The sequence below is a fragment of the Aythya ferina genome, assembly GCF_964211825.1.
Source record: "Aythya ferina genome assembly, chromosome: Z".
NCBI classification, from domain to species: domain Eukaryota; kingdom Metazoa; phylum Chordata; class Aves; order Anseriformes; family Anatidae; genus Aythya; species Aythya ferina.
Window position 1 is genome coordinate 10787133 of NC_140299.1, and position 15252 is coordinate 10802384.

Consider the following 15252-nt stretch of genomic DNA (forward strand, 5'->3'; position numbering starts at 1 on the left):
CTCCCGGAGCCGTCCCGGCACGGCTCGTCCCTCCCCGCCGCTGCCAGCGCTCCGCCCCGGGGCCGCCCTGTGAGGCGGGGCCGCCATTTGAACGCGGGGCGGCGGCCGCGGGGCTGGGGCAGGTAACGGGCGGCGGGGCCGCGTGAGGCGAGGGGGGGACGGGGGCGGGAGCCATGAGGGGACGGGAGCCGGCACCAGGCGACCGCGGGGTCTCGCTGAGGGGATGGGGGCGCTGAGAGCACCCGGGGGTGCTGTGGGGTGAGCCCCCGGGGGTCTGTGGGGCGAGCTGTGGGACAAAGGTGGCCCCAAACCCCTCGGGGTCTGTCGGCCAGCTGCAGCTCGGCTGTAGGATCGCCCCGTCCTGGTGTCAAAATGGGGGCTTCGGCTCCAAACTGGGAGCAGAGGGAGAGTGGAGATAAGAGTAACCCGCGTTGTTTCACTAGGGTGGTGGGGCTGGAGAAACGCAAGGTTTCTTCAAGGGGGTGCCTTCGCTCAGCCTCTTCCAGTCTTCCTGACTTGTCTTCTTGGGGAGCAGAAGGACGGATGTGACCACAAGCAAGTCAAAACCTGTGAAAACAGGGAGCTGGAGGAGGGTGAGCAGCCCTTGGGTGCCACAAAGGTGCCTGAGGGTGTGGAGCAACGCACCCTTGGGTGCCCTGAAGGTGTCCGAGATGGATGCTGCCCGGTGGTAGTGGGCACGTGGCAGGGCGAAGGCTGGAGCATCTCACCCTAGTGCTGCGCTGGCCAGTCCGGGAAGAGGTCGGTAGCACAGTCCTGCAGCTTCCCAGGCCCTCGAGGGATGGAGTCAGATACAAAGGGGCTCTGTAAGAGGTTCCAGAGGGGCTGCAGACAGGCACGAGCTCACCGTGATCTACAGAAGGGGACCAAATTGAGGGATCCTGTGAGCTGCATGAGGAATGCTCTGCTCTGCAGCTCGTGGGACTCGCAATTAGTCCTAACTGCAAGATGGCCTGCCAGGACTCCTCAATCTCTTTCAAAGGTTAAAAAACAAAACAAAACCAACAAAAAAAAAAACACAGGTTCCTAGCTGGTGGAGGTGCAGCAGTAAGAAAATGGGGTGTGTGGAGCACAAGCACCTGGGAACGTCACTGTCCTTGGAGACAGGTTGCAAAGACCTTGTGGCCTTTGGATCCGACCCACTAGGCTGCTGACACTTCAGAGAAATATGAAGAGTGGCTGGTGTGAGATAACAAAGGGAGATCTTTTTTTGTTTTTTGAGGATGTTATAAATAGTAAAGTTAGAAACGTCACTGAATGTTAGCAGAGCATCATGAAGTAGTTGATTCTATAAAAAAAAAAACACAACTATTCAATAGTTTCTATTCTGAGTTTGACGAGAAAGAAACAAGCTGATGTACTTAGATTGCTTGTATATGAAGTAGTTTATAGTCTACACAGAGGTTCCAAACAACTCTCACCCAACAGACTTGAAAGAGTCAGAATTTAATATATTAAAATAGAGAGATGGTCAAACGTGGTGTGGATTTGTTGTTCTGGTGTTTTGTTTTTTCAGAAAGTTGGCTGCAAAAGGTAAAGAGTTCACAGTTGGGACTGCAATTTACGCTAGCTAAAAATACTCTTTGAATGGTAGCGTCTTAGCCTGCTTTTTTTGTGAGTACTTTGCAACAACACGCTAATGCTAAGCTGTAGCTTAGTGCTACTTCTCCAGCTATTAGCAGTGTCCGGTCTTGACAATGGCCTGGCCACAGCTAGGCTTGTGGTTGTTTTCTGAAAAAATGCGAGAATAAACCTCGGGAGAAATTCTTGCTACTAGAAAATGTTGTGTGTCTCTCAGCTATCTGGACTTTTGTGAACATACTAAATGAGACTCCATACTGTTTTTGTGCAAAACTTTTGTTTTATTGATTCAGGTATCTGAAGTGTCACTGGAAGACTGTATTTGACAGATTCACTTCTCACAAACAACTTACCTTTCTGTGCTAGTGCAGCTTGAAAGTGTGTGAGCCAGAACTCTTGTGAAGGTATCTCAATACAGGGAGGCAAACTTCCCCAGAAACCACAGACTTCATGCTGTGGCAGGTGTGTAACAGGCTGCTCTGCCTTTTCATCAAAAGAAAGAGCAAGATTTAAGCAATGCTCTGGTAGTGCATGCGTCTTTCTCTGAGAGAAGGTGATAAAAGAAGCTGTTTCTCTGTTTAATGTAGCTGTGATACTCTTGCAGAAGAGAAGAACAGCAGTGAAGCCAGTTGTGGATGGTGTGATTCACAGCAGATGCTCATCTCCTAAACCACAAACTGCTGTTGGAAAATAACAATGCAAGCCACTCACTTTTTGGGGGATCCTCCAGGGGAAAATGAACAAGAGTGCGCTTTCACTCTACAGCCTCCCTTTCCGTGCTTGCCCTCCATTTATCCTCCTCCCCCAACAAATATTTTAGGGCTGTTTTCTGCTCCTATGCACAGTACGTCTTCCACCCACCAACTTCCGTGGGTTTATTGAGAATTATATGTGAAGAGTTGGATGAAGCACGGGAAGCAGTGGCTTGTGGGTGAGGAAAGCGGGTGGGATTGTATGCTTGAGATTCGCTTACAGATACGTTGTAATGGACTACTTATCTTGTGTTTGCAGTCTGGTGGGACTGTTTGCAGTCTGTTCCTCTGGTTGATGGAGGGCTGCTGTAGCACAAATAGGAACACAGAAGGAAACTGTTTATGGCCATTACTGGTAACTGGCTTCCCTCCTTCCACAGTAAAGCACAGAGCTCAGAATCCTACCCTATGGCCCAGGTTGCGTGTTTGCTGTGTGTCCATCTCTCTTGGCTCTCAGGAGTGGTTATCTTTCTGTTTGCCAGCTCTGAGACTACCATGAGTGGCTCACCCCTGCTACTTATGGCTGGAGCAGACGTTGTGGAAGAGCAGAGGGCTCGCTGGGAGAGAAAACGCAGCCGGACCGCCAAGGAGCTGCTGGAAACTGAGCACAAATACCTTGAGCAGCTGGATTTGGTGATCACAGTTAGTATCTGGGCCCCTCTGGTATATTGGTACCTTCAGGCAGCACATACTTATTTCTGGTATTGTGGGGAAGGGTCACAGAGCAGGACTTTGCTTCTCTACAGCAAGCAGCCAGCTCTTCACATTTTCACATTGCGGAGGCTGAAAGGTGTTTTTTTTTTTTTTCTTTTTTTTTTTTTTTTTCTGTCTTTTACTTCCTCTGCAACATCAGCTAGCTTGTGTTTTCTGTCCCCTTGGCTTTGGTCCTCACCCAGTCATAAGTTTTTAAGTTTTGGTTGTACAGGGACCTTGGCTTAAGATGCTTACAATGTATGAAACATAGAAGCACAGTGGAGACAAAGATAGATTACGAACCAGGTTGTTAAAAACAGATGCATCTAGGAATACTGAAACAGACTCACTCAGTCAATGTAGTCCTGCTCCATGTGTTTACAGTTACGGTCAAAGTTAACAAGATGGCTTACATCTGGTGATAGGTATTTTAGGTGGGTGTCCATGATATCTGATATCTTTTGGAGCTCAAGTGTCTAGGCTGCAACTTCTTGCTTCTGCTGTGTGCTAAGAATGACCTTTGAGTGACCTGTGAATCATAGCTGTTTGAAATTCTCTCTCTTTCCTTCTTAGTTCTTTGTGACAATTTTAAAGGCCAAAGGGACGCTTAAACCTGCTGTAATGGAAACCATATTTGGACCCCTGGAATCCATATATTCGGCCAGCCAGTAAGTGAGAAGACTGATGCAATTACTCCCGTAATGATATGGAGAGAACGAGAAAGTAAGACTTCAGGGGGTAAAGCTAACATCTTGTGAGACAGGCATTCACTTCTAACACTGCTAGCCTTGATGACACTTGCTGAAATACACAGGAAACTGCTGATCTGCATCCACTTATCTGGATACCCCATTGTTCTCTGCATAGTGGTTTAAGTGCAGTAAGACTACTGCATGGTATTTTTATGTGTTGTTTTCTGTAGCTCACTCTGGTCACTAAGCAGATATTCTGAACAGAAGCCGGGTGTGAGGTAGAGACTGACAAATGAAGGTCAGCATAGGAGTGGACCAAATGGAGCTGGGAAAATTGTATCAATAACGTACCCCTGCCTATCTATCTTTCCTCCTTGTGCGCAGGGTTCTGTCGCTTCACCTGGAGAGAGGAAATTTAGGACTGGGATTAGAAAATTTCTGTCAGAAATTGAAGCTTTATGGCCACTATGCTGAGAACTTGGAACAGGCAAATAAAACCTTGAAGGTAAATGTCTCCTTTATTCTTCCTGATTTCTCTTCTGTTTCTCAATTCTTTGAAACAACTACATCCTTCCCTTTACTTAATTCTGTGTCTGGAGTGGTCAGTTGTCTTCCTTTTTCTGGGCTGCTGCTGTTCTCTCAGTCTTTTGGTCATAATAGAGGAGTGAGAACCACTCTATATAGAGCTTCAAATTTTTGAAGCATGTTTTGTGTGTGAGTGTGTGTGTACGCACACTAAGCAGAGCTTTCTCAGAGAGTTCTGTTTAAACTCCCTCTCTTTCCTGACTGGCAAGCCTGGAGAGTTTGCAGTGGTAACACTATGGGACAGTGGTCTCTTTCTGGAGAGTTACCAGGTCTTCCAGTCTTTCCCACTACCACTAAGAGTATCATAACGGTGGGATTTCCTTTTTCATTCCCATTTTTTTTTCTACAGCAGATGAAATTCAGATGAAATTGTTTTCCTTCCCGCTTACCTTTCCACATATGGTCTATCTCCCAAGAAATTTCAGAAAGATGGATCTTTCTTTCAAAGTCCTGAAAGCTGTATCTGGAGTTTAAATCACTTGACTTGCGGTTCTTGTCAGTGCATGTTTATTTCTGTACTCTCAAAGCAATATGCCTTTTCTGCTGCACACAGGAGCAGTTGAGGAAAAATAAGTCATTTCGACGCTTTAAGAAGCTCCAAGAGACTCGACCTCAGTTTCAAGGAAAGAAGCTAGAGGATTTGCTTCCTTTGCCTCTGCAGAGATTGCAACAGTAAGCAAGCAATTCAAGGTGTTAGTATGAGAAAGGAAAAAGGCACATAATAGTATCTTGTTAATAGCATATATCTCCAAGTTGGAGCATATAGATTGCAGTGAAACCGTCCTGAAGATGTGCTTGTGAAGTGGAATCAGTGTATGTGGATGGAAAATGATGCAGAGGGGTAGCTGTGTTTAGCTCTGGCTCTTAAGCTCATAAGATCTTCAACTAGCTCTCAGGTAGAATTCAAGTGAAGGCTGTCTGGCATCTCAATTCGTGACTGAAGCTGGGACCTAAACAAAAGCAGGCTGTCTGAAGCACTGCGGAAGTGCTGCTCTCAGCTAGAGAAGGTCTTGCTTTGCTTTTGTGCGCATTGCTGATGTGGAGCATTGCGACTCTTCTTGTGGATGGTTGCTTTTAGAGAGAGATAAGATTAATGAAGTCAGGGGAACTTCCCCCCCCATGTATGGTTATTGGGTCTGACTGCATGCTTTCCTCATATTTGGTGCCTGTCACAGCTGTCTGAGCCTGGACAGATCCGGTCTGGATTACTGCATTCTGCTTGTGGTGTCCTTTGAAGAGGCATGCTGACTGCATGAGAAGAGTGCTGCATGCACTCAGTGGCTACCCTTTTTTGGGGAGGGTATGAGGGTGATACAGAGCCTGGGTAGTTTGCTGGGAACCTGGATGCTGCTGCTGTAAGTCAAGTAACTGCTCTCTAATCATGGTCTTATTTGTGCTAAAGCACCATTAAGAGATTGAGAGCCTTGCTTCTTTGAAAATAACTGGGGATGAGCATAGTGCAGTTTTTCAGATAGCTTTATACAATGTTTTTAATCAGCTTGGCAGATACAAATGTAAGCTCTCATTATTACTGTAATTCTTTGGATCATTCATTTGAATACATAAAACAGCAGTATATTTGTTGCTGTCCAACTGTTTGGAAAAATGGTGGCTTTTTAACAGAACATCTAATTTTTTCATTAATCAGCTCTTTCATATTGAAGTTTCATCAGAACTCTGTTACATATGCTGCGGGTCATAAGACTTATGCCATTTTACGCATCTGTTCCATGTGGTATTTCTTCTGTCATTTCAGACTGAAAATAGTTTTGCTTTATTGGGAGAAAGCATTTGCAGAGATCTGATCCTTTCTGGTAAAGACTGGAGAGGAAAAAAGAAAAAAGGCGTTTCCCGGTAGTTATTGAAATGCCTTCATTTTCTTGTGTGGGCAGAGAACATATGGTATGAATGCTTCTATTCACACACAAAAAAAACACACAATAGTTCAAAGAGTTCAATTTGTCTTTTTATTGAAGACGTTATGTGAATGTTGAAGACTTCTAGAGTCTCATGAACTTAAGTAATATGTGAGATTGTTCTTACCAGCTCCCCAGGAAACGCCAAAGGCTTGCAAAAGTATAAAGTATGTGGGATAATGTAATTGACAAATCTGAAGATAAAATGAATGTGATCAAAGAAATCTTAACAAAAGCTGCTTGGTTCCACTTAAAGGTGTGTACTCCATCTCCTGATGGAGTATTCATCATTTTGTCACTAACAGGGGATGCTGCTGTTCCTGGTGTGTCTTTGTGAAATGAAACTGCTCTTTCTCTCTTAGGTACAAGCATTTTCTGAGAGACCTGCTGGAGAACACCAGCCCAGACAGTGCTGAGTACCAGAAACTTGCAAGTATGATTTTGTCTGTAAATGCTACTGTTTTAATTTCTCCGGTGAATGCTGGCATTTTGATCAGTGCTAGCTTCCTTGCTGGCATTTCAATTTGCATATTTTGTCTGTTTCTACAGGAAGAAAAATCTTTATCTGGGTTTCTAGTGCATTACTATTTTCCTTTACAATCTTGCTCAGAAGGTACCCCTGAGAATACACAGGGAATAGGAATGTATAGTGACTGATTGGGAAACCTAGTGGGTTGGTCCTCTATTGCAATCTCCTGCTGAAATTATTGAATAAACTTGTTAACTGATACTTGTTTCAAAATATTTGCTTCCTCATTTCATCTATCTTTTCACAGCAAGTTGGATGAGCAGTAGTACATGCCCATTTGTGATAACCTGCTGTTGTTTCAGAGAGTGTGAAATCTGCTTCTGAGGTATCTCAATGGGTCCAGGACATTGTTCGTAAGAGAGAGAATTCACTGCAGCTACTTCGTGTTCAGAAGCTCCTCAAAGGACAGAAGACCCAGCTGTTGACTGCAGGTGGGTCTTATAGACATCTCTGCTTTTCTTCTGCTCAGTTAATTTAACTGGAGATAGGCTTGCCTTTATCTGGAGGTAGGCTTGCCTTCATCTCAGTTCCTGAGGGATATATTGTTTTTGTTTTTGTTTTAATTTTGAGTTGCAAATTCCCTAGACTTCTGCTCACACCTTATACATGAAAAGAAACATCTCTTACCAAAAGGGTTACGCCGTGGCAGAAATCAGTATTTGTGCTAATAGTTGAGATATATAAAGTCACAGGCATTGGCATGTTAGATCATCTAATTGGATAACAAGATTTCTTTAGGATATCCTGTGTGACTGGGCATTCTCCATGCCCGGAGCATCCTCAGCCTCATGACTTCAACAAGGCCAAGTGCAAGATCCTGCACTTGGGTCTGGAAAGAGAATGCATCGAGAGCAGATCCAAGAAAAAGGACTTGGGGGTGTTGGTTGATGAGAAGCTGGGCATAAGCTGCCAATGTGCACTTGCAGCCCAGCAAGCCAGCCATGTCCTGGGCTGTGCCAACACAGTGTGGGCAGCAGGGCAGGGAGGGGATTGTCCCCCTCTGCTCTGCTCTCATGAGACCCCACCTGGAGCCCTGCACCCAGCTCTGGGGCCCCCAGCACAAGAAGGACACGGAGCTGTTGGAGCAGATCCAGAGGCCAGGATCTGTTGTGGGGACAGGCTGAGGGAGCTGGGGGTGTTCAGCCTGGAGGAGAGAAGGCTCTGGGGACACCTTACAGCAGCCTGCCTGTGCCTAAAGGGGGCTACAGGACAGCTGGGGGGGGACTCCTTGTCAGGGGTTGGTGTGATAGGACAAGGGGGGATGGCTTTAAACTAAAAGAGGGTAGGTCTAGATTAGATGTTAGGAGGAAATTCTTTACTCAGATGGCAGTGAGGCCCTGGCACAGGCTGCCCACAGAAGCTGTGGCTGCCCCGTCCCTGACAGTGCTCAAGGCCAGGCTGCATGGGGCTTTGGGTAACCTGGACTGGTGGGAGGTGCTCCAAGCTACATATGGAACATTATGAGAAATATGACTGGTCCGGACAATTATGAAATGGCCACTTCAGGCTTCACCCATGCCTGCACACCCTCAATAAATGCTGCTGTTGCAAAGGTCATCTAGAAACAATGCGGCACTTGGAGCACTGAAGTCATGGTGTGTAAAGGTTTCTAAGATGCGCCTCCAGGTATCTGTGAATTCGGTCGTACTTTTTACTTTCTACAGGTGGATTTGGGGATGAAAGTAGAAAAAAAGCCTATTTATCATGGATTATTATTCTTCAAGATGCTAAGTCAATGTACAGATTGATTTACAATTCTGTTTCCTGTTCTGCTTAGAATCCTTTTGGTGATGCTAGCGGAAAGAGAGCTAACACAGGTGTGCTCTGCTTATACTAAGCACTGTGCGTGTGTCAGGGTGCCTGGACATGTTAGGATAGTATATAAGTAAAAACATAACTCAGTTACCTTGAGTAACAGAATTAATAAGATCACCCCAAGGGAAAAACAAATGTAAAAACCAGTATAGTTAAACCAGAGATGGACATTGTTAGAAAGATTAAGATCTACTTTTATTGTCTCCATATATTCTGAGAGATGTACTAGGACTAATACTAGTACAGAGAATTGTGATTCTAAGACAGAGAATTGTGATTGTTATGTTTTCCATTAGCTGGAGTAAAACAGGTGTGTTTGGAAATGGGGGAGGGAAAGGGAGGGAGTCAGAGGCAACTGGGTATTGCTAGTTTTGAGCCAGCTCAACAACTTCACTTTTGCAGGAACAAACTAACTTTTGCAGAACTTTGAAGATTGCATCCTATTACTAGGATGGAAGACATGAAAAGACAAAATGCAGGGAAAAGGGGTTTGGAGTTTTGGAGTCAGGTATCACTGAGGTCTGCTGCTCCCAATGTAAGGAGACCCTGCTCTTCTTGCTGCCTTCCATATGTAGGGTGAAAACTATTTTAACTAGAATCACCTTTTAACATAGCACACTGTTCTGCCATCTCTAGCTTCCCTGCCCTTCTTTCACAAGAATTTTCTAAATTATGTGTCCCAGGGAATCCTGAAAGTGGATCCATATCGCAAGACTTCCAGGACAGTTCTGCTCAATCTGTATGCTAATTTGATCACAGTTTACTTAGTCTGAGGGAAACAGTTCCCAGTCCCACACTGCTGCCCCCTTCCTTTCATTTGTTTTTTAAATTTGAACTGATCCCTTCAGCTCACTTTCCTCTCCCTCAGTTTCTTATTCAGATAAGAGGCATAGTTACTGTGGAGTAAGCTAAGCAGCAATTCACTTGCCTCTGTATTTTGTAACAGTAGCATATTCAGATACGACAATCCATACTTATATTGTGCTGCTCTGTGAAATGTACTTACTCGCTCAGCTAGATGCTATGGCACAAAAAAATGGCTGAGGTTTTCTGGGAAGTGTTTCCCAGACCAGGAGATACCATATTCTGGCTTTGAAATTTTTATAAATTATCTTGTTACTATCAGGTGTCTTCATAACTCCCATGAGTTGATGGCCATCTTGTACAATAATCCTTGGGGTTAGAGGCATTGCTTTAATTACTCAATTTTGTGTAGGTGCCATTTGCTTTTATTACTGCCTACATCTAGGTTTTTCTTTTTTTTTTATTAACATTTTCCTGCTGATTTTTCTACCTTTTAATTAATTTAATTGCAGGTCATTTCATGGGTAGGTGACACTGAACCCTATTCTACAAGAGAAGGTTAATAAGGTTGTCTATTCAAGCCTTTTATTTAATACCTTATTTTGTCTCTGCTTTGCGTCTATCATTACAGTGATCTCCATTCTGTTATTTGTTTACTACAGAACTGTATATAGTTAGATGATCTTTGAAATGATTTTATCTTAATTAGCATGCACAAGCAAACAAAACTGGGGAAAATAATAAACGTTCAAAGTTTAGGTTAAATTCTGTTTTGCTGTTAATGACAAACAATTGGGTGACACAATTTAAGGCTGTTTACGGTATGCTTTCCGACATTTTATGCTAACTTAAAGGTATGCATACAATTTTGAAAACATGAGTTTGTTTTTTTTCTCTTTGAACAGATCTGCATATAATAGTATCCTCTTAATTGACATACTAGCTTTATAAGAACTCTAGTCTGTTCCTCATATATTAAAAGTTTTGGGTTATCACTGCTTGTCATGGTTGCTGATGAGCAGGTTCCAGCTGACGCTCAGCTCCTTCTGGTGGCTGGAATGGATATAGAGCCTGGTAGCCTTAGGGTACCTCATTGTATTCTTTTTTGTAGTTTTACATCCTTTTTTTGTGCCAATGATTGTCTGGCAACTGTCTTTATTTTCCTTCCATGCTTAGGGCGCTGGTATATCCGAGAAGGCTGGCTTTTGGTGGTGCCTTCCAAGGGAAAAGAACTGAAGCGCAGGATGTTCTTCCTTTTTTCTGATATCTTCGTTGCAACAAAACCCTGCCACCCACTTCATCTGCTAAACTCGAACAAATTTGCATGCACGGCTGTCTACCCACTTCACCAGTGTGAGGTGGATAAAGTGTTTGGCCACACACAGAGCCAGGGAGGGCTCCTCAGTGTAAGTATTCTTGGCAGCAGCATCAGGGGGACAGGCTTGCAGATCAAGTCTCTAGCTGTCTCAGCAGCAGCAGGACTGAGACGACAAATGGTGACAATGGTAAATGCAAAAAGCTCATCCTTTTTGGGTGATGTAGGCTGTCTTTTTTCCCTTTGGTATGGGCCCTCCTGAGCACTGCATACAGGCTGCTGCTTGTTCCACATAGGTCACGTGAGGAGGGTCTGATCAGACTCTGACATGCCCTCATCCAAGAACGTGTTTTGGGAATAGCCCTACAGCCACAAGATGGGCAATACACAGCATTAGTGATCACGGAATGTGAGAGAAAACTCTGAAGAACGGAGAAAGCAGAGAGATGGTATTATCACAATGGACATTGCTAATGCATCCAACCCCCTGGGGACTGCAGGGTCTCTGACTGGGACTAATTCCATAGGTGGGCGTTTTAAGTTCAGGTCTTCCCAGGTTGCAGCACGTGGGGGTCTGTTGGCTCACTCCTTGCAAGCCATGGAAAGGAACTCTTGGTTAAGCTGTGAATTTGCATTGGTGGTAGTGGAAGGACCTCTAGAGGCAGCTCGGAATAAGGCAGAAAACTGGACGGACAGCATACACAGACTGGTATTGCCGACTTCCAAACACCTTGTCAAGTCAAACCAAGCTGACATTTGTAGCTGGAAGTCTGGCACTTGCTCTGTACTGTCCAGACACTGGGTTCCCCCAGTATCAATGCTAAACTTCTCTAACTATTGGCAAAAAACGGCAGAAATCAGCATCCAGGGACAAGTCAATTCTGTTTGTCTTTCAGCTTTCCTTCCCACACAAGACGCTGTTGTTGATGTCCAGTGACCAGCAAGATGTTAATGACTGGTATCAGAGTCTCAAAGCTGCAGTCAGGTAGGCCTTTATCTTCCAGAGGTGGAGAGGAAGGAGGGGGTAGAGCAGTCATATGGACAATCATATGGACACGGGTATTTTAATCAGTTCTGTGTTTATAAGGCTGATAGAGAAGACCTGGCTGACAGCCAGGATGCAGGGGAATAATAACGGCCTTCATATATTAACAGTGTACTTTCCCTTCATTTTTCTCAACAGGCGTCTGAAAGCCTGACCCATCTGAGAACAAACTGGCAGGACAACCATCCGTCTTGATAGAAAGCTACATAATTTTAGGACACGTTCAAGGATGTAATAGTAGGAGAGTTGTACTTAGAGGGACTACACACTAAGCCTGTGAAATTATGCTTTGTCAGCTTACTGATATGGCAAAAAATGTGTATATACATTCAGAATTTGTGTATTACGGATATGTATTAACCCTTTCCCCCAATTTAGCTTAGAAGCTTTTAGCTTAAGGACGCTGATTGTTAACTTAAGGACAACTAGAAGAAACCTTGATGTGCTTTTCTTTATTAAATTTTTTTTTTTTTTTAATCTACCCATCTTTCTAAATCAGCATTTTCACATTTGTGTATTTACCTTCTCTTACTTCAGGCTCATAAGTCCTTTGACCAGAGGGGGTGTTTTGGATTTTTGGTAACATAGGGATAACACAGTATTTCTGCTAGTGCTACAGGGCCACACAATCTTCCTCCCCTGATATATTTTAATCATTCATAGCCCTCAGTTTTCAACTAAAATACTTTGTAAGTTATTGCCCTTCTTTCTCTAAGAAAATGACAAGTGAGCAGATCAAGGGAAAACAGTTCAGTGCTTAAAATCCTACTTCCGTTTCTCATCAATCCCACACAAAGAGTTATGCTACTGAATTAACTGAAATGAATTAATAGGTAACATACTCTGATGCTTACCAAATAGGGTTCACATTTCTAATCTGAATCCTAAGCAACGCAAGTGAAACACTATCCTTTACCTCCAAAGTATGCAGTAACTTTATCACACCAAAACTGCATTGAAATGCCCAGGCAGCACCTCTGCTCCTAATGCGCTCTGGAAATTTGCACAGAGCTGTGGTCATCATTTTGGGGCATCAGATCGCAGCTAATGCACTCAAGTTGTTTATGAACAGGAAAGGCCACCTGACAGCAGCACGAGGCTATCATTCTTGAGAATTAAATACTGAAGCCACAACATGGACTCTTAATAATGTGGAAGCTATGCAGCAACAGCAGTTGGTTCAGTGTCTGTTAAGGATAAAGTGCCTGTTTGAACAAGACTGTAGGTCATCAACTGCAAGGAGTGCAATATCAAAGTCATTGGAAATAAGAAATTGCACTCCTTGCAGTTGATGACCTATCATGTTCAGTCTCTGGAAAGGTGTTTTTTTTTTCTTTTTCACTCATAAGCTGCAGCTACAACTGTCAAGTACAAATCAGACAAAGCCAGCATTTTAAGTTTCATATCTGCATTTGCATCATTCTCTTGAGAAGTTCTGCTACTAACAATTTTTTGCTCTAAGAGCACAATACAGAGATTTCTTACAACTCTATACCCGAGGGCTAAGGTGTCTTACCAAGCTCAAGAGTGACAATTTATTTCTGTCCATATTGCCAACCTAACAACATAAGTCTAATTGGTACTGCTGCTTTTAAAACTTGTTTCAGTGGTACTATCCTAATTTGTATTCAGCTCTGCAGCAACAATACAACCCGGCTGAATTTTCACTGTATTTGCAGCCCTGAAGGTCTGCACACTGGCTTCTAGAGGACACTTCAGTTCTATCACAGCGGAGACACTATCCCAGTGTGTAGGACCAGAAGATGTAATAAACTTAGTTTTGGGGGAAGACTAATGCATGTACAGAGGAATGTAACTCAAACAGAAGCAAAGTCACTTTCTAAACAGTTTATTTACACAGCAAGTATCAACCATTAGGGCTCCCAGCTTGATTTCCTTCTCTTGCTGAGTATGAAAGCACAGGAAGGGGCAAGTAAACCTCCAGCTTGTGCTGCTGTTGTGACAATTTAAGGCTCGGAATAACCCCTGCGACCTCTTGGGACATCTTCTGCTCCCATGTGTGTGTGTGTGGGGGGTGCCCCTTGGGGCACAGCGTGCTGCCTACAGCGGCGTGCCCTCGGGCAGCCGAGGGGCTGCCTGCCTCCGGCTGTCCTCCCTGTAGCCCTTCAGCAGCTGGTTGAGCAGCGTCTTGTCGCTGTCGCGGCGCGGGCGGATGAGCGGCGGGTAGGGGTTCCCCTTCAGCTCGATGACTGCCATCTTGGCGCGGTCCGTGCCGTCGCGGTTGGGGATCTGCAGCAGGCGGGTGTAGCTGCCGGGGTGAGGCTGGAAGCGGGGCGCCAGCACCTTGAACAGCTTGTGGATCAGGTCCTTCTCCTGCGGGGCGGCACGGTCAGCTCTGGGACTGAGAGGGGGACGAAAGGGACGGGGAGGGGGACACAAAAAGGGAGCGGGGAGGACATGAAGGGGATGAGGGGCACGAGAAGGGGAAGGGGATGAAGGGAGGGGAAGGGGATGAAGGGAGGGGAAGGGGATGAAGGGGGGTGCCTACCGTCAGCCAGAAATTCGCCATGCGCATGGCTCGCTCGTCAGTGTCCCCCCGCTTGGCGTAGTCGATGAGCTGAGGGGAAACAGCACCCGTTATCGCCCGTTATCGCCCGATAACGCCCGGTGTGTGCCCCCCTCACCCCCCAATCCCCGTCCCGTCCCCTCACCCGCTCGGCGTAGCCCCGCATCTCGTCGGCGCGCGCCCAGGGCGCCTCGAGCCGCTCGTGCCGCACCAGCGCCGTCACCAGGTTGCGCAGGAGGTCGAGGCGAGCCCGGGGGCTCGGCCCCAAGCGCCGGTACAGGCGCCCGTGGGAGATGGCGGCCGCCAGCGACAGCCGCATCCCGCCCGCCCGCCCGCCTGAGCCGTCGCGGCCCTCTGACGAGATGAACGCTGCGCGCCTGTAGGGGTAATGGCGGCCCTATAAGGGGGCCCTGTGGGGCATGGCGGGAGTTGTAGTTCCGAGCACCCGCCGCCATTTTCAGTCTCCGCCTCTGAGGCAGCGCCCGGCCCAGGGGGTGGGCGCCATGCTCCGCCTGGCGGTGCCTATTTCCATCACAGGGCCGAGGTGGGGCTCTGGGGGTTCAAAGCCTTCACGTTTATCCCGCTTTTTCCCCATTTGCACACACACAAACCCACCGTGTCCTGTGGCACCTCATGCCCCCTCAGCCCTGCTCATGGCTGGCTCTATAGACCAGCTCCAAAGCAAATCCTAAACTGCAGCTTCTTAATTCCTCCCACTTGTTTCCTCACAGGATCACAGGATCGCCTAGGTTGGAAGAGACCTCCGAGATCACCCAGTCCAACCTCTGACCTAACACTAACCAGTCCTCCACTAACCCCTATCACTAAGCTCTACATCTGAACATCTTTTAAAGACCTCCAAGGATGGTGACTCAACCACTTCCCTGGGCAAAAACAAAACAAAACAAAACAAAACAAACAAACAAAACAAACAAACCACCATGTTTTCGTACGCAAGCGAAAGGATGTGTAACAAAAGC

The 15252-nt window shown here is 45.8% G+C and overlaps 2 protein-coding genes across 5 annotated transcripts; one reads left to right on the forward strand and one right to left on the reverse strand.

The window, feature by feature from the left end:
- Positions 1-90: 90 nt before the first annotated feature.
- Positions 91-12077, forward strand: LOC311427310 (rho guanine nucleotide exchange factor 39-like; the record flags this gene model as incomplete). Of its 4 annotated transcripts, XM_084504619.1 has the most annotated exons (11): positions 389-593; positions 1893-2061; positions 2834-2993; positions 3618-3712; positions 4121-4241; positions 4875-4993; positions 6600-6670; positions 7069-7197; positions 10562-10791; positions 11597-11685; positions 11884-12077. In XM_084504619.1, the coding sequence occupies exons 3-11, from the start codon at positions 2847-2849 to the stop codon at positions 11897-11899; spliced, it is 1017 nt and encodes a 338-aa protein (XP_084360745.1). In that variant the 5' UTR covers positions 389-593; positions 1893-2061; positions 2834-2846. The 4 variants fall into 4 exon arrangements, with proteins under 4 accessions (XP_084360743.1, XP_084360746.1, XP_084360745.1 ...); XM_084504617.1 differs by lacking the exons at positions 389-593; positions 1893-2061 and adding an exon at positions 91-122; XM_084504618.1 differs by lacking the exon at positions 389-593 and having other exon boundaries at positions 1755-2061.
- A 1501-nt stretch (positions 12078-13578) lies between these two features.
- Positions 13579-14656, reverse strand: MRPL17 (mitochondrial ribosomal protein L17). The gene is made up of 3 exons (XM_084504622.1): positions 14418-14656; positions 14255-14323; positions 13579-14079 (listed from the first exon to the last, which is right to left on the reverse strand). Exons 1-3 carry the CDS (start codon positions 14589-14591, stop codon positions 13807-13809), a joined length of 516 nt encoding a protein of 171 aa, XP_084360748.1. The 5' UTR covers positions 14592-14656; the 3' UTR covers positions 13579-13806.
- Between the last annotated feature and the right edge of the window lie 596 nt (positions 14657-15252).